This window comes from Sorex araneus, chromosome 11, assembly GCF_027595985.1.
Source record: "Sorex araneus isolate mSorAra2 chromosome 11, mSorAra2.pri, whole genome shotgun sequence".
Lineage (NCBI taxonomy): Eukaryota > Metazoa > Chordata > Mammalia > Eulipotyphla > Soricidae > Sorex > Sorex araneus.
The window spans coordinates 33,587,854-33,612,835 of record NC_073312.1 but is presented as its reverse complement, the minus strand read 5'-3'; the positions used below and the strand labels follow the sequence as shown (position 1 = coordinate 33,612,835).

Genomic DNA, 24,982 nt, shown 5'->3' with positions numbered 1-24,982 from the left:
TAAAATTCAACTATTCAGCACGCATGGGATATAGAGTCATGATATCATACCACTTTCATGAAGAGAACAGAACTTGGAAAATTGGGTGTCTTCTTCAGGCTTTTGATCACCACTGATTCCACCCTTTCCCCTCCACACTCCACAATAAGACTGGGGGATGTGATAGAAGCCATCTGGAAGCTTTTCATGTTTCTCAAACCCCAAGCTAGAATCTAAGAAAGCAATGGAAATAGAAGGGAAGGAAAGTCATTAAAAATAACATTCATAAGGAAAAACTTCTCCTAATAATGAACAAATACTTGATTTGTCTGCCATCTCTAGGAATATTATGCTGGAAAGCCCATAATTCATGGACACACCATCATTTCATCTTTTTTTTTTTTTTTTTTTTTTTTTGCTTTTTGGGTCACACCCAGCAATGCACAGGGGTCACTCCTGGCTCATGCACTCAGGAATCACCCCTGGCGGTGCTCAGGGGACCATATGGGATGCTGGGATTTGAACCTGGGTCGGCCGCGTGCAAGGCAAACGCCCTACCCGCTGTGCTATCACTCCAGCCCCACCATCATTTCATCTTGGTCCTTCTCCTGAGCAGCTAAAAAAAGTAGAACAATTGAGAATGCAGGAGTCAAATCTTCACTGTTGCATGTAAGAGCTGCATGAACTCTGGCAATCTGTGAACCTCTCTATGTCTCATCTTCAAACAGGACTGATAGTACTATGTATCATAGGATTATTTGGAAGATCAAGTGTAAACCTCTTCACACAGATTGTGACATGTAAACATTTTAAAATGCTAGATAATTTATTTATTTATTTATTTATTTATATTAGAGAATCACTGTGATGTACAGTTACAAACTTATGAACTTTTCTGTTTGCATTTCACTCATACAGTGATCATTTACCCATTCCTCTACCAGTGCCCTTTCACCTCCACCAATGATCCCAGTATCCCTCTCACGACCCCCACCCCATTCCCCACCACCCCACCCTGCCTCTGCGACAGGGCATTCCCTTTTATTCTCTCTCATTTTAGGTGTTGTAGTTTGCAATAGAGGTATTGAGTGGCCTTCATGTTTGGTCTATAGTCTACTTTTAGTTCGCATCTTCCAACCCGAATGGGTCCTCCCGACATCCTCTACTTGGTGTTCCCTTCTCTATCTGAGCTGCCTTTTCCTCCTAAAATGCAAGATAATTTTTAAGCCTTAAAATGTTTAAGCCTGTTTCTGCTTTTGAGACCTCTGAGTGCAACAGCATGAGAAACAAAATCTCAAGGTAAGAATTGAGTGACTGGACAGGAGGAGAACTTTAGCAGAAATCATACACTATCCATCAAGCTCTCCAGCTGGATCCATCAGTCTATCTGCCCCAATTGTCTGACAGACCAATTTATATACCTGCCTTTCCTCCCCTTTTCCTCTATCTCTGCTTTCCTCCTGGGCCCTTGGCATACACAGACATGTTCCTCTCAGTCCTTCCTCCTCCTTCTCTCTATTCTTTGGGTTTTTTCTTCTTCTTTTATTTTTTGTCATTCTGGTGGTACTCAGGCCTTACTCCTCGCTCTGCACTCAGGAGTCCTGGTGAGGCTTGGGGAACCATAAGGGGTACTAGGTATTGAACGCAGGCCAACCATGTAGAAGGCAAGCATCCTACCTGCTATATTATTGCTATGATCCCTCTCCATTCATGAACTGACCCAGGAAATTCAGACATCTACTGACTCCCAGTAAATAAGAACTCTAGATTGTCTCCGTAATGTTGAGTTTAACATGTTTTTGTTATTTCAACATTTTTTTAAATTACGTGACTATTTCAAATATTAGGACACATTCTAAAGGAAGTTGGAGATGGCAAGAAAAGTTGCCAAGATTCCACTTCCTATATGAAATATTCTAGTTCTGTATTCACAGGTATTTGATTCGATTAATTAACCATGGGGAGCAGAAACTGTGGAGATAGTTCTATGCGTTGTGTGCAGGTTTTGCATACAGGAGGTCAGGATTCAATCCTGAACATGACACGACACTGCCAGCCCTTCTGGGAGTGGCCTCATAACCACCTAACCCCACCCACCAAAAAAAATACCAAGCCAGAAAAAAAAACAAAAAAACCCATAGAGAATAGCATACCTCAATAGCAGTGAGCTGAACCACAGGCCTGATTCCCTGGGGGACCATGTATAGATTCGGTGCCCTTTGTGAAGGAAGAATGGGAAGGTTGGAGCCATCCTGTGATACAAACACAGAGGTGTCAGTCCCTTCTTTTAGTCCCCCCAAAAGGAACCTGGAGTTATTCACAATTATTTTAAGCAACTAGTCTGTGGAATGTGTGAATGAGGCCTCAAAACATACCTTATTCCTCAGAATTAGCTCTGCAGCTACCAGCACATCTCCACATGCCTTGTCTCCATTCATTACGGGGTACCAGAGAAGTTTGGGTGTGATGTCCATTTCTGAATTAAGTTTCACCAGAGGAGAGCACATGCTTCGCCCTAAAAATTCATCTTTGCCCTGGGGAAATATTAATCCTTATGTTCCTCAACAAACATCCCAATAAGTCCCCATCATCCTCCGAGCCAACGAAGAAATTTCAATCACTTACCACCTGGTCATTGTCAAAAAGTTCAATGACAACTTTTGGTGGGTTCTGCAGGATGGTTTGGGGTTCCCCATAAATTTCAATTTCATCAAATATAATTGTTTGGTCCCATGTAGGATTCAAAGTTGAATGGATGATTTCAGTGGTTTTGCTTCGATGGAGGAAGGAGACATGGGCATATGGATCTAAAATTGAAAAGAGATTAACAGTGGGGATATGGATAATGTTGTTTCCTAAAGACTGACGTTTCAATTGTGTGCTTTTCCTTCCAGTAACACTTATACTGAAGTACTATTACCCACTTGTAAGATAGAGGTTATACAAAGCAAAGTCAGTACTTGTTTTGTTTTATTTTTGGTTTGGGGACCACACCCAGCTGTGTTTAGGGCTCACTCCTGGCTCTGTTGTACTCAGAGATTACTCCTGGTGGAGCACAGGGAACTATATGGGGTGCTGGGATAGAACCTGGGTTATCTGTGTGCAAGGTAAGTGTTCGACCTGCTTTACTCTATCTCTAGCCCCAAGGATACTGCACTTATGATTGATTAGGAGTATGGACTCTGCAGTCAGACAACTATAGTCTTAAACCCTACCTTTGTCTTTGCTATGTAACCTTGGGAAGAATAATTACTTTTTTCTTAAAAGCTTATAAAATACTTATTAAATATTTTGTAATCAACCTTGAGCTGGAGCAATAGCACAGTGGTAGGGCGTTCGCCTTTCACGTGGCAGACCAGTGTTTGATTCCTCTGCCCTTCTCGGAGAGCCCGGCAAGCTACCGAGGGTATCCCGCCCACGTGGCAGAGCCTGGCAAGCTACCCGTGGCATATTGGATATGCCAAAAACAGTAACAGTAAGTCTCACAAGTCTCACAATGAGAGACATTACTGGTGCCTGCTCGAACAAATCAATGAGCAATGGATTGACAGAGACAGTCAGTGACAGATAATCAACCTTAACTTTGGTTCCTGTCTCTTTTCAATGAAAATAACATCAGCTTTGCAATATTGTGAGGATGAAATGATTGATAAAGAGACTGTAAACTACTTAGTGGAGAGTCCAGCAGAGAGTATTTGAGGGGGCTGGAGAGACGTCACAGCGGGTAGGTGATTGCCTTTTATGCAGCCACCTGGGTTTGATCCCTGGCATCCCATATGGTTCTCTGAGCACCAGCAGGATGCTGTGTGATTCCTGAGGGCAGAACCAGGAGTAACTCTGAACATTGCTGGGTGTGGCCCAAAAACAAAACAAAAAGGACAAAAGAGTATTTGACAAACATTAGTTCATGCCATTGTTTTTAATGTCAATGATAATCCATTTATTCAGTACCTATTTATTAGATTCCCAGGTCTCAAGAGTTTAGTAGTAAAGAAGAGAGCTCATATTCTCGTAGACTATATAATCTGTAAAAACTATTTTACCATACATCAGAGCAGTGTTATAGCACTAGGATACATATTGGAAGTTCACAAATATGTGGAGATTAAAAACGTGATCTTAAACAACCAATGGGTAAAGAAAAAAAACCTAAAGCAAAAAATGAAAATGGTCATGAGACAAATAAAATGGAAACCAAATAAAAAAAACAAGAAATGAAGGTGACATTACATTTATTCATGCTAAGGATTATAAGAAAGGACTATGAGTCATTATATGTTAAAAAAAAAAGAGAGAGAAAGATAACTCAGAAAATAAAATAAATTTCTACAGACACATAGCCCTTGAAGACTGCATCATGAACATATACAAAAACCAGAACAGACAAATTACCAGTCAGGAAATTAAATCAGTATTCAAAAACCTTCAAACAAAATTCTAAGACCAAATGGTTTCCCTGATGAATTTAAAGAAACTAATAGCAATCCTTATCACATTTTCTTCAAAAATACTGAAGAGAAGACTTCAAAGCACTGTCAGGTGTGGCTCAAAAATAAAACCAAACCAAACCAAACATAAAAGACCAGTAGTATATGAAAAGATGCTCAGTAACTCTAAGCAGCAGGATAAGGAAAGTCAAAATCACAATGAGATATCACCTCAGACATTTAGATGTTTCTTATGAACCAGATAGGAATAAGGCCAGGGAGAGAGATTGATCAAAGGGCTGGAGCACATGCTTTGCATGCTGGAGTCCTGGATTCAATTCCAGCACCGCATGGTACCTGGAGCAGAGCCAGGAGTGGCCACAAAACAAACAAGTTAACAAAAGGTAGCACTGTAGCACTGTCCTCCCATTGTTCATCAATTTGCTTGAGCGGGCATCAGTAACATCTCCATTGTGAGACTTGTTACTGTTTTTGGCATATTGAATATGCCAGGGGTAGCTTGCCAGGCTCTGCCACGTGGGCGGGATACTCTCGGTAGCTTACGGGGCTCTCTGAGAGGGATGGAGGAATCAAACCCGGGTCTGCCATGTATAAGGCAAATGCCCTACCCGCTGTGCTATTGCTCCAGTCCAAAATAAAAGGTAAACAAAATAAATTCTGTCAAGGATGTGGGAAAAGGAAAGCTAGTACACTGCTGATATGACTAAACTAGTACAGTCACTTCAGTATTTTAAAAAAAACCAGTAAGGAGATTCCTTAAGAAATTAAAAAAATAAAGGTACTATGTAATCTGTAGTCCTACTTCTGGATATATATCCATAGTAAATAAAATCATTATCCTGTGGAGATTTCTGTTTTCTCTTGATCATTGCAGCATTATTCACAAAAGACACAGTACAAAAATAACATGTGTCCATTGAGGGATGGAAGAATAAAGAAATATGAGTTTATCACTAAAGAAACATAGTACAATGCAATATAATTCTGTTTTTTAAAAGTAGAAATTATGCCATTTATAATAACCTAAATGAACCTGGAGTGCATTATGTTAAGTGAAATAAGACAAAGACAGAGAATACACTAGTACTTATATATATGTACTTATATAGCAGAATCCTATATGATATAATTAAAATTCTCTAGGAGAACAGAACTTGAGTGTTTTCACACATACACAAAGGCAAACACGGGAGGTGATGAATGTATTTATTTGGAACATTTTTATAACTTATAAATATATAAAATTATAGCATTGTGAACACTTTAAATGTAGTGAAACTTTGTCAGTAAAGTTTTTATCAAAAGAGCAGGAGAAGGAATCCATTTCTCTTCCATGTTAAATAACTTTACTAGAACTTTTTGTCTGGGCACTGATCAATTTGAGCAATATCCTAATATTGCTAATATCCTAATATCCTACCTGAAGCTGTTACATAATCTCAAAAGGGGGCTTGGATTTCAGCACTGTGATGTTGAATGAGTAGGAGGCTTTGCTTTTGCTCCAATGATAGATCTCAAACTGCAAGGCATTTCCTTAGAATTTTATGTAAGAATCTTGATAGGATTTCAACTCTAACTTTCAATGATAGAGTGCCCCCTGGTGGCAAATATTCAAAATGCCTTCAAAACCAGTCCAAGTAACCCTAATTTGTAAGAAAACTATTTCAAATGCTGATTTAATATTAGTGTTTGAATATCACCTCATAATTGATATGAGCATATCATATTATAAAGTGACTCTTATTTGGTTTTTGTTTGCTCGGTCCTTGGCCCACATCTGACCATTCGAAAGCGCTACTCTGGTCTCCTTGCTCAGAAATCTCTTCTGTCTGTGCTTGACCTGGACCGTGTATGGCAGTGGGGTCTAACTGAGGTCCCCTGCATGCAAAGTATGTGCCCAGACTATTAAACTCTCTCCCTAGTCCAAGCGGTTTCCACAGGAGGCTGAGAAAGCTCTGCTTTAGGTCCTGAAGTGGTAAGCTCCTTGGACAGCCCAAAGGGTCTTTGAACTATTTATGGTGCCACAAGAATCTCCAGCAGGAGGGCCCTGACCTCTTCCCCTCTGTTGCCGACAGCCTTCCTCTTAGAACCAGTCCAAAGGCAACAAAATCAGGGTTTTGTTGTCAGAAAGAGGGTAGAAATTTCATGGCTTTTCCTGTGGTGAGAAAGAACTGAAAACATTTGAAAAGTAGTACCAAACTTTGTTGGCTGGAAAGGCAACAGAGGACAGAGTGCTTGCCTTACACGTGCACAGCCCAACTTTGATCCCTGTACCCCATAAGGGTCCCCCCAAGCCCCATCAGGAGTTTCCTAAGCACAGAGCCCTGAACATAACCAGATGTGTCTGTGAAACAACAACAGCAACAACAACCAAACACACACAAAAAGAAACCCACAAAAGTTTCAGTGACTGGTGAGATAGTATAGCAGATAGAGTTCTTGCTTTGCACATGGCTGATGGGGGTTTGACCCCCCGCACCCCATATGGTCCCCTGAGTACCACCAGGAGTGATTCCTTAGCACACAGTCAGGAGGAATAAGCCCTGAGCACTGCTGGATGTGGCACTCTGCTGTGCCACCACCTCCCCGCACCCCTTCAAGCAATATCATTCTAACCTGTGATCCTGTGAGATAATAACATGTGAAGTGAAGACTTCCCTTCCTACCCACTCCACCCTCCATTCCTTGCCTTTACCTGAAAAGCTATCCTTATCTAAAGCCGTGAGGTTTCTGGCTTGATAGATGTAGCAGCGCAGATGGTAAATGTAGACTCCTAAAAAAGAACAGGAGAAAGCTAAGAGACATAACAGTACAAACTGCTTATCATTGGAAATAATATACTTCATATATATATTGGTCGCTCACATCAGTCCCCCACAGTAAAGAACACATGATGCTGAGGACACATTACCCCAAAGTAGTTCTGGTTCCCATAAAATGAAACTTACTCCAAACAATTCTGCAGTGTGTTCAATGCCGTGCACCTATCTGGAGAGCATTACACCTGCTGCAAAGTACCTTAATTTAGAAAACCACTTGTCATCATCAACTTTTCTAATGGGGCTTAGCCTCCAGGAGTTATAGAACTAAATCTTTCCAGACTGTTGAAGCATCAGTTCCAGGAGGAATTTCTCTACTAAAAGTTTCTTTGATATTTCAAATCTTCATATACCTTATCCTATTAATGCACAAGCATTCCTCCCTGCCAGAGTCCTTCCCTATTAGACACTTAATTTGAGAGAGAGCAGAGCACAGTGATTCCCTGCATAAATTCTGAGAGTCAGACTGTAGCACTGTAGCACTGTAGTTCTGTTGTTCATCAATTTGCTCGAGTGGGCACCAGTAACATCTCCATTGTGAGACTTGTTGTTACTTTTTTTGGCATATCATATGTGCCACGGGTAGCTTTCCAGGCTCTGTCATGTGGGAAGGATACTCTCGGTAGCTTACCGGGCTCTCTTTGGGGGATGGAGGAATTGAACCCGGGTTGGCCTTGAGCAAGGCAAACGCCCTACCCACTATACTATCGCTCCAGTCCAAGAGAGTCAGACTACTTGAGTTCAAATCTTGTTCTCTAAAGATTATAAGCTATGAGAGTTTGGCAAAGATTGCTCATTCTTCCATATCTCATTTCCTTACCTGTAAAATAACCTACCTGCTGGGGTTGCTAGCAAGATTCAGTGAATTAATTTACAGATGCTAGAACATGCTAACAACTATGAAAGCATTTGCTATTTTTATCAGAGGGCATGTCTGCCTTTTTAAAGATTCCTAAAGGTTATTATTAAAACTAGCCTTTACTTGACTTTTTTCAACTATATTTTTCCAGTTAAAATGATACTTAGAGGGATTTAATACAATGCATACAGATCAGACAGAGTATATTAAAATCAATTATTTGGTCACCATCGACCCCTATATACATAATTCCTATATCTCTGTTTTTTAAAAGATCTTCTTTTACTAGTGATCAAACTGATAGTCACATTTGTACAGATTCTTTAAATAGCTAGTGACTTGAAGAATTTTCTTGAGATGAAAGTATAGAAGCAGAATGCACAACTTTTAACACGTACTGTCAAAGTTACAGGAAACAATTGGAGTGTTGGCTCCAAACACAGTGGTGGCACTATGCTTCCCTTTTTCGGAACCTTTCTCTTCGCCATCCTCGGTCGTATCTGCACCCTAAAGAGGTAGAAAGTTATCAGTGCACAATATCTAAAAACAAAGAGTAAAGAATGATATCAAACAGAATGGTGCTTTAAAATAAAGAAAAAGATTATCCTCATCCAAATCACTCCACTTCTAAAGAGGAATAATGCTCAGGGCAGCAAATGACTTCCCTAGGATCAGTTAGCTCGAAAGTAACAGAGCGGAAAGTTGAAGTCAGATCTTCTGCCTCAAGTCCAGGTATACCAAACCCTGGCACTGAAAGAAAAAAAAAGAAAACAGAAAAAGCACAAAGGATAAGTAAGGGAATGATTGGAGGAGGACAAGAATGTGCAGTAGAAGAATAGCAGAGCAAGAGTACAGAGACACAAAAGCAGCCTGCTTAGAAACGTTTCCTGATCACACAGTGTGTTTTAGATCAACCTCCACCACTCTCCCTTTTCACCTCTTTGCTTTCCTCTCCTCATTTCTTATCGTGCTTATATTTACAAGTTTCTTAAGTTCTGTAATTAGAAAAGTGCTAATTGTGGCTGGATAAAAAAAATGCCTTCTTCTATTTTCTCCACTTTCACGTCTATATATTTAACTTTGCTGAATAGTTTTAAATTCACTGAACTTTGTGAATAGTTGTTTCCAAGATATGAACCAAGGAACCTGTGTCTGGGATGTTAACAGTCGTCACTAGCAGCAAGGGCTTTAGAACAGATATGCTTGGAAAATGTGAGACGAGACCATGTTACATAGTTGTGTCTGCAACAGAACTTTTTATGTTGCCCTTTCAATGTTAATTATATATTCATTCTATAAGAATTATTGAGACATTGGGTAGTGGGTCCTCAATAGAGTCAGAGGTATCCAACACTCACAGAACTTCCTTGGACCAATAGTATGTGAGCTTTGGTGAGTTATTACTTACAAGGGCTCCTTCAAGTTTAAAGATAGCAGCCGCACCATGGGTATCTGAAGGAGCCATTTTTCTCCTCCAGCGTCTGCGGCGAAATGTATCTGAACTACGCTGTTTCCAGTGAAATTTCCAGCCAATTAAAGAAGCATATTCCCAGCCTTCTCGGTCTTCAAGTTCTTCCATGGCCTAAAACATAAGTAAAACTTTTGATGATTACCATCACCATCAGCCAGCGGTATCTGTATATTGGTAAGGGAAATTATTTGGTCATTTAACAAGTACATATTGAAAATGTATTCTGTGCCCAGTACTGTGTGAGAGACCAGAGATACAGCAGAGAACAAAGCGGATTGGTTCTCTGCCTCTGCAGAGCTGATGGTCTGTGGAATGCAGAGCTGCCAAGGAATGAACGAGAAATTAGGCTTTCCATATGGTGGCTTTACCCTCAGGAAAAGCACCCAATTTAATGACCTAGAGAAAAATTTAGTTAACTTCTGTAAAATTTCCAATACATTTACAAAAGCAGATTTTGTAAATTATAGATGATGCATATTTGAAAGTGGCATTATAGAATGAGCACAGACTATGCTTCTTGTACGATTGTTCCACTTAATTTTTTAGCATTCTGTTTAAGCACTGTCACATCCTAAAGCCAGGATATGAATTTTGGTATATCTTTTTTTAACCTTTGAGCTATTTCTATTACTTCGTTATGTGACTAAAATTTATTTATATTTGTGACTGCTGGGTATTATTTTGCAGAATCACCTGGAGAATGTGTTGAAGCACAGATGGGTGGGCCTCACCCTCCAGAGTTCAGAAATTTACTAGAAATGTCTACTAAATAGGTTTGGAATGGACATTTCTAATAATTCCCCAGCTGATATAGTAGTGGCTCTTTGCGGGTGGAAGGTACACCTGGAGAAATCTTGAGCAGGGCATCAGGACTTTGGTAAATGGCTTCTGCAGAACAGTCAAGTTAACAGGAATTCTGTGTGGCCTAATGGGCAAAGCCTACAGCCTTCCCCATCTCCCACCCCTTCACTGCTCCATTGCTCTTCTTACCCTTGCAGTACTTGAAGAAGATTGTGTTAAATCCTTCCTGCGTTTGCGGACAAGCCTCCGCCGCCTGTGAGTGTGATACATTTTCTCTGCTGGGACCCAAGACTTGGGCTTATTATCAGGAGGAATGGTAATTCCATATTCCCACCCTGAAAGAGAGTTTATGGGAAGTTATCAGAAGGAGATTCCTTTGTCACATGGTGCTACTTCAGGAAACACTCCATCACCTTTGCTATTCTCAAACACTTTCTACTCTCCTGTCTGAAAGGCCACTTGTTCCTTTCACTGTGTAGCAGTTTGACCAAACTAAATCCAACCCCACTTCTCAGATTCTCTTCTAAAGGCAACCTTGGTGCCCCTGGATACTTCATACTCCCTTGATACTTCACTTGATACTCCCAACCACACAGGTAATTGAATTCTCTAACAAAGCTCAAGCACAAGAGGTAGAAGGGACAGTGGTTAAGGGTATGGGCTGTGTAGTCTACATGCCTGGGCTCAGTTCAAATCCCAGAACTCCATGTGTGGTGACCGTTAAAAATGCTTCGTTTGGGACTGGAGCAATAGCACAGCGATTAGGGCATTTGCCTTGCATGCGGCTGACCCAGGTTTGATTCCCAGCATCCAGCATCCCATATGGTCCCCTGAGCACCACCAGGGGTAATTCCTGAGTGCATGAGCCAGGAGTGACCCCTGTGCACCGCCGGTGTGACCCAAAAAGCAAATAAATAAATAAATAAAAAATAAAATTCTTTGTTCAATTTAGAAAACCAATTTACCCAGTATAGAAGACACTACGGTTTAAAACAATTTACCAAGTCTTGCTCTTCAAGCCCAGGTTTCCCCTTGAACATGGATTGCACTTGCTTATCTCTGTCTCTTTGCTTGCTTTTTCCACTCTTGAGAAGCCCATGTTCACTCTTAAATACGTACTTCATCTTTTTATCTTCCCTCACAAATTTTAAGTTATTTCAATAAAAACTATCTTGCTTCTGGGAGACAGTGACAGTACAATGGGTAGAGCACTTGACTCGCATTCAGCTGACTCCGGTTTGATCCCTGGCATCCCACATGGTCTCCTACACCTGCCAGGAGTGATTTCTGAGTGCAGAGGCACGCCTGAGCACTGCCGGGTATGTGACCCAAAATCAAACAAACAACCCCCAAACAAAAACTATCTTGCTTTGCCAAGAAAAACAAATAAATAACCAAAATAATGCAGTCAAAGAACTAAGACCAAGTTCTCCACATAGTTTGTGCTCAGTCAATGCTAACTTTTATCGTAAGCCCCGGTGTGTCTACCAAGGTGCTGAGATCATCCACTTGAAACCTTTTAGATCAGTGTAGGTTCTTCCTGTACACCACGCATTCCTTTCAGGAAAAATAAAAATCAGATTTCCTCATTTAGTAATTTCATGTGTTAACATCCATTTAACTTCAATTACCATTCATAGAAAGAGACAAACATCATTTATAAAGCTATATCAATAATTTCCTTTATTGCTGAATAGGATTATTTTTAAACTACTTTACTATCCTTCTTTCTGAGGTAAAGGGGCTCTGAGATGTTGTTTCCAAAGAGGAAACAGGATGAGATTAAAAGAGAGAAAAAAATTTATCTTTCTCCAAGATTTTTTCCTCTGTATATGTGTGTGCACATGTGTGCATGTGTGTGTGTGTGTGTGTGTGTGCGTGCACATATGTGTGAGAGTGTGTGAGTGTGTGAAGAGGTATGGGTGTTCTGGAATGGCTCCCAAGCAGTGGTCAGGTAGCCTGCAGGCCTCACTAGTGATTCTTGGCCAACTGGGCCAGCAGAGCAGTACAAGGACCTGAGATGTGATGCTACTGGGGTTCTGCAGTGCTGGGGATACGTGGACCACCCCAGTAATGCTGGCTACCTCTTGAACCACACCAGCCACATTCAAGGGCCTCCAGAGCAATACCTGGCGATGCTTGGGGATCCATATGGGGCCAGGAATTTAACCCTAACTGCTGTGCTATCCCCCAGTCTCTATCTCTGATTCTTCTAATGAATCCCTGGGCTCTAGAAGCCGAACCACTTCCCGCCCCCCCCGCCGCCCGCCTCCCCCCACCCTCCAGCCGCTGCCATCTTGTAACTTTGACTCTTATTGCTTCACTTGCTTGTCCTTTAGATTTTTTATCTGAATTCACAGGAAACACCTTGTAACCTGGTTATCCCAGACCTACAGGCATAAGACTCCTCCCTGTCAAGGAAACAGACTGGTAAAGACCTTCACAGAGAGCCCCCACCCAGGTAGCAGATCCAAAGTGTTACCTTTCTCGTCCACTGCGCGATTTATGTCATATACCCAAGCTTCGTCTTCCCATTCCCAACCTGGAGGGCACGTAAACTCCCCGGGTGCTGCTGCTTTATCTCCGTTCTTTAAAAATCAGATAAATAAACAAACTGAGACATGGTGTTAAATAGGTGAGATACAGACCTTACATATGTATTGTTTTTTGTTTTTTTTTTTGGTTTTTGGGTCACACCCGGCGATGCACAGGAGTTACTCCTGGCTCTTCACTCAGGAATTACCCCTGGCGGTGCTCAGGGGACCATATGGGATGCTGGGATTAGAACCCGGGTCGGCCGCGTGCAAGGCAAACGCCCTACCCGCTGTGCTATCACTCCAGCCCCCAGACCTTACATATGTAAACTAACATCATAGACATCCATCATGCTCAGAACAACCTCTCAGCTTGAACTGAGCATAACCTCTCAGTTATGTTCAATTCCCATATAGAAATTAGTTGTTCAGAATGCTTCTGGCTCCATTATGAGGGAATACATTAGACAAAACCATGAGAAATTGCTCCTGTAAATCAGAAATGGTCAAATATTAGCAATTTCACATTTCAGCTTAAATATCTTAATAGTAACCTTTCTTTATGAGAGGTTATATTGGAAAGAGCCCATCTAAGCTGGATAAAGCTAGAAAAACATGTTTTTTAAGTACAGGGTAATGCTAATGAAGTTGCCTCATGTAAGACTGGGCGAAGTTTATGTTGCATATTGACTTAAAACTGCTTAAAATTCATTAACACTGATAGCTATGAAAAAAGCCCCAAGTTAATTAACCCTTGGAGAAATATTCAGCTACACTTTGAAGAATTAGAAAATGGGAATAACAGGATATCCTATATTTGTGTATTGACAAAGATGTTAAAGTGGGTAGAAGTATATAAACAGTCCTCTCACACAGCCATTGGAAACAGGAGTCTAAATCGACTCATGGAAAGTAGCTCAGCATTTTTTGTCCAATTATTATACATAAATTGATTCTGTGAATAAGCCAATCCAGGGACCTTTCCCACAGACAGACTTTCAAAGATGAATTTTAAAACTACATATAAGGATGTCTCCTGTATCACCCTTTATAAAAGCAAAAGACTGAGGCAGGGGAACCAAAAGTCCACAAGGAGAGGTTCAGTAAAATAAATTATAGTGGGTGCATATATTAAAAACTTGGCAGGCATTTCTCCAGAAGTTAGAGATCTGAATGTATTGATATCAGAAAGTGTCCAAAGTAAATCCTATGAAAAATATAAATTGCAGAACTGTGCATACAATGATTCTAAGTGAGGAGGGGGGGAGTTTAGTGTGAGTACAGAAGCAGAATCGTGATCGTTATATCCAGGGTGTGGAATATGGATCAGGGAAAATTCCCTTTCCTTTTATTTATTTATTTATTTATTTATTTATTTATTTATTTATTTATTCATTTGCTGTTTGAATGTTTTAGAGACAGGAGCAGGGGATGTGTTGTGACTTTTTCAATTGGCTAAATCATAAATAGTTGTTTAAAAATTACACAACCCAAACGTGTACCAACATCTAGTTAAATAGGCCCATTTGCCTATCTAGTTAAATGCCCTTTCCACAGAAGTTCTTCTTCAGCACCGGTGTGGCTAGTATTTACATACATTGAGGGCTGCTCAGAATACGAGATGGGGCTGAGGGCTGCTGGGTTCACCCATCCTGGGCTCACGGAATTAAGGTGTGAGAGTGCATCTCGGAAGAGGTCGCTCACCGCATCTGTGTACGTGTCCTCAGCTGGCTTCCACTCGCCTCCGGGGTAGCGACTCTCATTCTGGTACACTTCATCCGTGAACTCTGAGTGACCCGCATCTGCCTCAGTCAGGAGACTGTGGGGGGAAGCTCGTGTTACCCAAAGAGAAATGGTAGCCCACAATCCCAGCTCTTTCCAACTATTGGGAAGCGTCTATACCCTGGGGACGGCCCCCTTCCCTCCTTGCTTTACCCCTTTGAGTTCTCCACTCCAAACTCCTCTTTTGTTCTAATAGTTTTCGACATTCCTTTGAAGAAAGGGCCTGCTGGAACAATGAGACCTAAATTATAGAGAACTCCTCAAATTAGCAGGATTGTTCCTGCTCAGTAATTAGGGTGGAGACTGGGAAAACAGTGTGGTGGGCAGCTTCTTAGAGGGACCTCATGTTCCATATTTTTGATTCCGTTCAGGACTGTTTGGCTTTTTCTCAGCAAAACTCTTGGATAAGAGTTCAAACGAACAGGGAGTTGTCTCCCCTCGCTCCCCTATTTTTAAAAATGTAATAGAGACTGTCTTAGGAGGCCAAGTGTGGAAAATTTCACTCGGGGCTTGCTGGGTCTACGTAACACACACTGCAGGGAGGAGTTAGAATTTTCTGGAGACTTCCTAGGTAGACAGCCAAGCCAGGCCATTGATGATTCCAAACTACATTTGGGCTCTGAAGAAACCAATTCTGGTGCTCTGCCATGCCAATTTCCCTCTTGAATTAGCAACTATTTTGCCAACCCTGCAAGAAAGAATATTGCTTCCAACTTTGGCTTTAAGTCTTCTGCCAGGTATTCACTCAAATGAGGTTTCTTTTTCTTTTACCATTCCCCTGCCCCTTTTATCCTTTAACATTTCTACTCTGTTCCCTTGCTGTATCTTCCCCTAGAATCAAGCTCTGGGGAAAAACAATAGTTAAAAAAAAAATCCAAAAAACCAGTCTTGACCATTTGTATAAACAGGGCTTGCCTGTGACTTCTCTGGGCCTCAGAGAAAAACAGGAGATGGAGCTGCCACCTCTGGGGTCCTATCCAGTTCTGACATGCTTCTTCTTCAAGTACCATTCCTCTTTCCTTTCTCTATCCTCAAACATGTTCTTCCTTCTCTTCAACTCAAATCTCATTTCCTTTCTCCAAACTAGCAGCCCTAACCACATCCAGAGCAAGGGGTTCTGAGTTACAGGCAAACAGAAACAATTACTGGGTCTTAATACCAGATTCAGTGCGCTCTTGTCCCTCCTTTCCTAATGCCTATGTGACTGAGGTGGTGTGTGGAAAGGGAAAAAACTCTAGTTTGGGCCTTAAAATCCAGCTTCTTAGGCACATTTCCTCCAAACAGAAGTACGTTGTCATGAAGTGGAGAGGAAAGAGAGTTCTGATTCTGAGGCTTGGGGCAATACTTGGAAACCAGGTATTTTTATATATAAATATATATAAATATATATAATATATATAAACATTCCCCAAACTACAGGGGATTCAGGCTTGTAGCCCCATCCCCCAGTTGCTCCCCCTCCCCCAATTCATGCTGATTCTATTCAGCTTTCATTTTTATTAATGTTTTGGGAGACAATGTGCACATCAAACAATTGGTTTGGTTCATACATTTATGGTGGACCTTCTATTATTTTCCACAGACATTCCAGCATAATAGTTGATTGCTGGTTTGTGTGTTCCAGACAGATGTGGGTCATTACCTGGCAAAATGTATACTACTGACACCCTGTGTGACTTTGGACAAGTTAGTTCATCTTTTACATTTTGAATTCCTCATCAGTAAGTAGAGATAATGCTATTACTTGCCCGGAGAATACTCTTTTTGAGTCTTGTATTTATGAAAAGGAGCCCCATAAACCTTTGTTGCATGCTCTATTTCTGAAAATGCTTATATGGGAAATCACTTCCCTGGAAGACAGATACTGTCTTTTTGTTTTCTTTTGTTTTTTTGGATTACATCTAGTGGTGCTCAGGACTTACTCCTGACTCTGTGCTCAGGGATTACTCCTGGAAGTGCTCAGGTAACCATATGTGGTATTGGGGATTGAACTTCAGTCAGCTGCGTGCAATCAAATTCATATCCGTTCAAACCCCAGCCCATATAGCACCTTACCCGCTGTACTCTCTCCCCAGCTCCAGATAATATCTCTGTGGAGTCTGAGCCAGCATGCTTAGCACCCACCGTGAGAGATTCAGAAGCCCTAATCTCAGTGTCCCTGTCCTCTTAGATACCTGTGTCATTTGATGGGCTTTTTTGTCACTCTGTGAAAACCAAGGGGAAGAGGAACATAGCAAATGTGGGTATTCTGTGGGCAATAAAGTCCTTTGTCTCTGCCGCAGGAGTCTTGTGTTTCCTGCCAGTATTTGTGAAACTGTGTTAAGCTTGTTCTTTTGCGAGAAATATCAGCTACCCTTTATGACATTTATAACATTATCTTGTAGGGTTGGAGTCCTACCTAATTCAATGAGAATGGTTTTGGTGCTCAGCACAGTGTTTGGCACATTCACCCATAAGAAGGTTTCAGTAAATGTCAGTACCAGCTGCTTTCCTAATACTACAAGGCACTAATGATCTATGTATCTATGAATTTCAATAGACTCATTCCTATTTAGCGATTATTATGAACATAGCACTGCAGCACTGTCTTCCTGTTGTTCACCAGTTTGCTCAAGCGGGCACCAGTAATGTCTCCATTGTGAGACTTGTTACTGTTTTTGTCATATAAAATACGCCACGGGTAGCTTGCCAGGCTCTGCCCTGTGGGTGGGATACTCTTGGTAGCTTGCTGGGCTCTCTGAGAGGGACAGAAGAATCGAACCCGGGCCAGCCACGTGCAAGGCAAATGTCCTACTTGCTGTGCTATGCTCCAGTCCATTATGTGCATATTATCAAAAACAGTGCTGGGGAAGATTCATTAAGCAATTCATTAGGAAAAGGCTCTCCTTGCCATCATTATTTCCTTAGAAACTGGAAAACATACCTTCTCTCGGGATCAACTATCCAGTCTCCTTCCCATTCCCAGCCTTTGGGAGGCAAAAAGAATTGTTTCTTGAGCTTTATTTTTCCTGTGACATCGGAGAATTTGTGCCGACCCACTAATCCAGATGTGCCCCACTTTCCAAACATGATAGCTTGATTTTCATACTATTCAAAAAGTAGAGAAAGAAACCTTATCAGAGAGCAAGAAATAAATCCAGCCTATAAAATTTAAGCCCATCTTAAACAAAGGCTAAGCAAAGACAGAGGGTAAAAAAGGTTTACATTCTTAAAGTACTGATCTGGGCTCTTACTGATTGGGAAGATTAGGTAAAACAGCCATCTTTCTAAGATTTAGCATTTCCGTCTTCGACTGGGAATAATACCGCCTATTTAGTAGTGTGTGTCTGATTCTCAAAGGATTGTGAAAGCACTTTGTCAGGACTGACGTATGTGTTGTTAGGTATTTCTATTAATGTCACTTTAGTGGGGAGCAGAGGAATGGAGAGACCCTCTAGCAGTGCTGAGAGTAGGGACCCAGGTCATACTGGGCAGCACTCTGGGGCTATGTGGTACAAGTAATCAAACCCAAAGCCTCACATATGCAAGGTATGTGTGCCACAGCTCAAGCTGTATGCCTGACTCTGTTATTGTTTTGAATAATCGCAAACAATTCTCTGAACCTAACCTTTTAAATACTACAAAAATGTTCAATTCATGAATGTGCGGGGGTTTCTGTTTCTGTTTTTGGCCAGACCTGGTGGTGCTCAGCGCTTACTCCTGACTCTGTACTCAGGGACCACTTCTGGTGGGATGGGATGCTGGGAATAAAACTTGGGTTGGTTGTGTGCAAGGCAAACGCCTTATTGTACTATCACTTCAGCCCAAACATGCAGGTTTCAAAAATTTATTTGTGAGACACATTTCCCACAGAAACAGCTTATAATTGATGATGTATCAATTATATCCATTGATTCATCTTCAGTACCTGCCTCAGGACGAGGCTATGGAAAGAGATATCCTTAGATTTTCCTCTGTCAGTTTTCAGGAGTGACTCCATCTCTAAAACCCCACCACAACAAGGTCAAAGAGATAGCACAGAGCCTATGGTGCTTACCATGCACATGACCAACTTGGGTCTGATTATATGGTCCCAAATATATGGTCCCCTGAGTCCCACCAGGAGTGATCCTTGAGCACAAAGCCAGGAGTAAGCCCTGAGCACTACTGACTATGGTCCACCTCTTCAATCCCCCTCAAATAATATAGGAGTGGGTGGAAGAGATTACTCAAGTGGTGAGCATCAGCCTAGGATATGAAAGGTGACCCCTTAAACCTGGGCATGGTCCTGGTGGCCTCAAGCACTGCCAGGTGTGGCCCCAACAGCCTCTGAGCTATGACTGCCCATGCACCTAGGCCCTAGCACGGCCAGGTGTGACCCTTATTTTTAAAAAACATACATTGCAAAAATTCAAATAGCCATGCTTTCAGCTATAAAATGTGTGAAAATTATTTTCATTTGGTTTACTATAATGAGATTTTTCATTTCAAAGTAGATGTGAAACTCTTTTCATTTACAAAGTAGATGTGAAACTCTGAGAGGGTTCTACAAATGTTCTCTATTGCTTATAAAGTTTTCTGGCGGTGTTTTCTTCCTCCTGGAAAAACCCATGTAAGTTTTCCTCTAGAGAAAAAAATCTGTGCCATCAAAGTGTGTCTCTCAAGTGCCTCATTCCTGGGGTGCTGTGTATGAATCCAGTTGGTGGGTCCCAAAACTGACCCTATCTAATCCTTTAGGTTAAAGTTCCTTGGATGGGATTTGGGGTCATAGTGATGGGAGAGGTTGTTTCTGATAATGTGATTGTTTCCCAAAGGATGAAAAGTAAAAGTTCTCCACCCAACCTCATTGCCCATCCCCACCCCACACCCAAAGGAAGGAAAAACCGGAGATGCCGTTGAATGTACCATTTCAGCAAAGACAGTGAATGTGCCTTCTGCGAAGCTGTTGAACTTCTTCTCCACAGCACTTAAGCCCAGCCAGATGTTCACTCGCAACTCCACGGGCACCCTTGGTCCATTGCTTTTTTCCTGTGGATACTGTGAAATGCACAGTAATGGGACACATGAGTGCTGGGCACAGCATGGGCTGTGACATTAAGTTCAAGCCCAAGGCAGACTGAACATCTAATTATTGCTCTCACCGGTCTAATCTTATGTTTGTGCAGCTAAAATATTTCCAAATGACCCTACAGCAAAGATTAAAATAGCAAAGAAATCAGTGGCTCGCCAATCCAGAGACCCCTGTGTGCCCCTGAGGGATTTTTCAGGAGTTTCAGAAGATCAAAACTATTTTCCTCATAAGACTAGGATGTCAATCGTCTTTTGCACTGTCCAATACTGGAGGGGGTGGGGGTGGGAATCTCCAGATGGTGTAGCAGGAATCTAGGTAGGTAGACTGAACATCTAACTGAACCAACAGTGCACAATTATATTTCCCACCCCACTCTCTCAGTGAAGAAAGCAAAAACACCTGTTTTGTTCAAGAATTCCCCAGATGAAGCAGTTACAATGATGCATTGTAGTAAAGCATAGCCCTTGAGTACAGTGTCTTCTTAATATTTTGAGAGTTGAGGTGGGAGTTACATTCAAAGCACTTCCATGAGGGTTGACTCACATCTGGAGCACTTGTGCAGTTGTTTGTGCTATGATCTGATGTTACTTTCTTTTTTTTTCTTTTCTTTTCTTTTCTTTCTTTAATGGAATACTTTTTAAAAATAATTTGAATCAGTGTCAAATTCAGTTATCCTGATGTGGGTATGGGACAGATTTTTCTTGAACATAAAAATATGAACTTTTAATTTTGAGGGCAATAACTCTATTATTGATAATATTCAACACTGATAATCAGATTTTCAAGTGAAAGAACTTAGAGAAAATTGTATGGGTCATGGTGAACTTGAGAACTTCCCACTACATAAAGCCTTTTCTGATAGTTTGATATCAAAGTAGGAGTCTTTTCCCAATTTTGTACTATAAATTGTGGTAACTAGAGGAAGATATGATTAACTCAGTGAACCAATATTTATGAGTCAGAAAAGCATGCCTGGATAAGAGAGCAATTCACCGTATAAGACAGAATCATAGATTTGAATATAGCAGAGAATGAAAGGCCACTGCTGTAGTTTTAGTTTCCACAATGCATTTAATTTTTCAGAAGGTACTACTTATTGAATTTGGTATTGCATTCAAGATGAGTTATCAGAAAATGTCATGAAAATATTCTTGCCTTTTTTTCCCTACAATTTTAAGGGAGCCTGGATGCTTAACTTATTTCATTAGAATAAATGTAGAAGCAAAATCCAATGATATTTCTGTAAAAAGGTTTGCAAAAATGTAAAGCAGAGCCACTCTGTTCTCTGATTTTTAAAGGAAAATAATTATATTTTATAAAAAGATACAATTTATACCAACAATGGTTTTGTTATTATTTGAAAATGAATTATAGTTATTTTAAAATTAATTTCTTTGACAGTAAATATAGATGCACACACACACAAACAAAAGCGCTCTCTCTTTCTTTTTGGGAATATAAAAGAATCTCAAGATCAACTAAAAAGCTCACTGCATCAAATGACTTCCTAAACTAGATAATGAGTTTTAACAAACTCAATAAATACACAAAACATTCTCAAAAGTATTTTGCTGTTTATTCTCTGTCATAAATCCCAATACAAAGAAGACCATTTTGCCACCTATCCTACCTGCTGTGAAGTGTTATTTATTAATCAGTTTGCTTCCACCCACTTCTGAGGTCGATTATAATTGTGGTTCTATCTTAAGTAAAATTGATTCCACCAAGAGATACTTGAAGGAAGATAATCACTCTGGTTCTATTTTCACCTCCTGATTAAAGAGTGATGAGTACATTTATGCAATGTTGGCGGCTATCACCTGGTTTTAGAGAACTCTCTCCTCACTGCTTTTCCTCTTCTCTGTTTTTATTCCTCTTCCTCAAGAGCTTAGTTGGAGTTGCCAGGGAAAGGGCAGTCCAAGACGCAATTGGGAGCTATTCAGATTTCTTTTTCAAGCCCCAGCCCCCACTGGAGCTAGATGTGCACACACAAAATTCCTTTTCAATCTAGAGTCCCAGGATGGACTTAGGGGTTCCAAGAATCTCCTGAATCATATCCCAAATATTGGACTCTTGAAAGATACTTATTCTTCTGGAAACATGGGCGATAGCTCTCACCAGGTGCTTGAAAGGATTTATGATTCAAAAGTGGGGCAGAACCCCACCCAATAGTATCGAGACTCAGAAGTTTTCAATTTAAGAAACCATTTGGTGAGGGCAATTGATTCCATGAATCATCTCCACTACCATCTCTTTTTTCTTAGGTCTCAAACTCTCACGGGAAGGGAGGGGTAAGAAGGCATTGCATTGCTTCCGACATCTCTGTGCCTTAACAACATGTGGGGGAATTCATGTTAGAAAGCCAAGCATTCACAATGTCATGTTAGCATAGGTGTCACAAAGACCTCTCAAGGAGGTCCCTAACTGAATACCAGCAGATCTGAAGCCACTCTGTGAGAATTATCACTCTTGAAGAAGCCAGAATAGGCTGAGACTGATCACAGCCCTAGCTATTCAATAATGAAATATTTAAAGAGCAGTCCTTTCTCAGGAGTACGGGGCTATGTTGAAGCATCTCCTATTATGCAGTGATAAAGGCGTACCTTCAGAAAGATGGTCTGTGTCTTCCCACAGTACTTCCCTGATGCATTCTCGCCAGTGGTGGAATATAAAACCTGATGTGCAGGAATTCGTGCGTAAGCCAATCTTCTCTCGCCCCGGATCATCCAGATGATAATGTCAGGCATACTGTTCTGAGGCTGCTCACATGGTGGATGGGAAAGGAAGCAATGCTAGAGTTAGTCTAATGCAGAGGTGCTGGAGACCCTCAGAATTTCATGCAGTCAACAAACCCTATGACCAGACTTTATCCTAACATCCTAACATAGGATCTAGGACTATACTGAGCTCTCAGGGCCCAGAGGCAGGCTGTGGTTGATCAAAGGGAACAGATAAACTGTGTGAGTGTGTGTAGGGAGATATTTCACCTACCCAAAGATCTACTTACTCTCTGGACTCTGACAGATATTTGAGGAAATGTCTCCTTTTATCTTGTCCCATTATTTGAAGAAATCCATTGATAGTAATTAGATTACAACTTCATATATTTCACAAGGGCTTGATTGTAAGACAGAACCTCTATCTTACAATCACATGTTTGACAAATTTGAAATACCAAATTTGTTTTTGTTTTAAAGATCTTTATATTGGATTCTAAAGGTGGATATTAGTTCATTATAGAACACTGTTGAAGTACACAAATACAGAAAGTAGGAAATAAAAATCAGCTGCAATCAAGTATATGTTTCAAATGACTGTCTACTCACATCTATATTTCTACCCTTCTCCAGTCTCTGAAGGGCAGGAGAAGGGGTCTTATAATGACAGACATACCCAGCACTCACTTAGATCCATTTAAGCTCACCATCTTCTTTTATCTTGACACAATAATGCTGACTACATTCATCTCCATGGAGAAAACTGAAGCTTAGAGAAATCAAACATCCTGCTCAAAGTTATACCAGATGAATCCAGGATTCAAAGCTGGATATTCCCAATCCTAGCTTGAGGTCAGATATTAATTCTCTACTACTTTAGCTCTATTAGATCACTGTATTTGAAATAATCTGGCATATATTATGATAATGGTTTGTTTGCTTTGCTAGCCTTTCCAGAACCATTCATTAAAAATTGTTCTTGTGCCCTGACTTCAATGACATTCATGTCAATCATCCATTAGCATCCCCTGCCCTCTACTTCAATTTCATCATTCATCACATCTGCTTAATATTCCAAATAATGTTCTAGATCTTCCTACCACCATTTCTCTCCTTTGTGCTGTTCTAAGGGTGCCTGTGCTCCTCCTTAACAAGTGAAGTTGATTTATTTTTACAGTGCCAGGAATCAAATCCACGGTCTTTCACATAGAGGGCAAGTGCACTACCAGTGAGTTACATTGCCTCCCCATTTTCATGTCCTGTAAAGTCCTACCTCTTCAGTCAATTGCAATAATTTTTCATGCCAGTCTTCAATTTCCACCAAAGTGGATTTCAAGTCTGTGACCTCAGACCTCATTCTCACTGCTGCTTCTTGTATCTGATCTAGAGCTCTTAATCGCAGCTTTTGTATCTGAGTATCAAGAACTGTGACATTAGATGTTCCTTCTGGGACAGGCAACGGGCGTCTGAAAAAAAAATAAACAAGTTTAGAAATAGATCTTTGGGCTTCGGAACTGCCAACACTACTTAAGATTGATCCATCTTGCTGTCTACACCAGTTGCACAAAACTCCAAAAGCCTGGTGTTTCCTAAGTTGAGGCTGAGTGTATCTGGCATTGTCAGCACAGACCTGCCAGGCAGACTTCTAACTTCCAAGATGATTGTGTGGGGATAAAAATTCCCAAGCAATTCCTTAGTTTTTAATATTCAAGGAGTCATTGGAAAGCAGGGGAAACAATAGCGGCATTTGGGAAAAAATCATCTTACTAAAAAACAAATCTTTCTTTCTTTTGCTTTGTACAATCATTCAAATGAAATAAAAGAGAAGATTGGAGATTATTTAGAACCAAAGATTTTAATATAGGGGTAATACACTTCTCACTGCTTTGTGGGTGATATTTTAGGAAGCCTCTGAGTCCCTAAAACTTGGAAAGAAAATGTAATCCTGTGTTGACATAATGATGAACACAGATTTTGGAGTTGTCTCTCTGACGCCATCATAGTTGTCATCTTATTAAAAATTTAACTAGGACCACTGCCTCCAAAAGGTTAGGAAGCACTTGTAAAAGCTAAGCTCCCATTTAAAGTGAAAAGTTTACAACAGCTGAACTGGGGCCCGATTTATCTTTCTTCTACCAAGGTTTTCCTCTCTTGGAATAGCTGATGGGTCACAGGTAAAGTTGTCAACAGGTACAGGAAGTTCTCCCTGACACTTACTACATAAAATTTCCATTTGCTTGAATTTCATTTATCCTTTAAAACAGAAGGAAATCATAACACATCTTCCCTTAAATATCAGTGTCTTATAATGTGAAGTTAAAAAGATCCCAATTTGTCTTTAAAACATTTTTTCACATCTAGGGGCCTAAGAGATAGTATAACGGGCAGTGTACTTGTCTTGCATTCAGTCAACATGGATTTGATCCCTGGCACCCTACATGGTACCCCAACATACTCTAGAAATGATCCCTGAGCACAGAGCCAGGAGTAAGCCCTGAGTATCATTGGGAGTGGTTCAAAAC

General features: G+C 40.8%; 1 protein-coding gene across 1 annotated transcript in view; it reads right to left on the bottom strand.

Annotated features, from left to right (window-relative positions):
- MYOF (myoferlin) overlaps positions 1-24,982 on the bottom strand; it is a 159,253-nt gene that overhangs the window by 44,272 nt on the left and 89,999 nt on the right. The window contains exons 23-36 of the mRNA XM_004607526.2: positions 23,734-23,926; positions 22,347-22,502; positions 19,578-19,709; positions 17,617-17,780; positions 14,616-14,730; positions 12,860-12,965; positions 10,567-10,712; positions 9,514-9,687; positions 8,504-8,612; positions 7,123-7,200; positions 2,605-2,786; positions 2,355-2,513; positions 2,133-2,231; positions 51-212 (exon numbers count right to left, since the gene is read on the bottom strand). Of these exons, the coding sequence (XP_004607583.2) occupies positions 51-212; positions 2,133-2,231; positions 2,355-2,513; positions 2,605-2,786; positions 7,123-7,200; positions 8,504-8,612; positions 9,514-9,687; positions 10,567-10,712; positions 12,860-12,965; positions 14,616-14,730; positions 17,617-17,780; positions 19,578-19,709; positions 22,347-22,502; positions 23,734-23,926 (1,975 nt within the window). The remainder of the gene's footprint in view (positions 1-50; positions 213-2,132; positions 2,232-2,354; positions 2,514-2,604; positions 2,787-7,122; positions 7,201-8,503; positions 8,613-9,513; positions 9,688-10,566; positions 10,713-12,859; positions 12,966-14,615; positions 14,731-17,616; positions 17,781-19,577; positions 19,710-22,346; positions 22,503-23,733; positions 23,927-24,982) is intronic.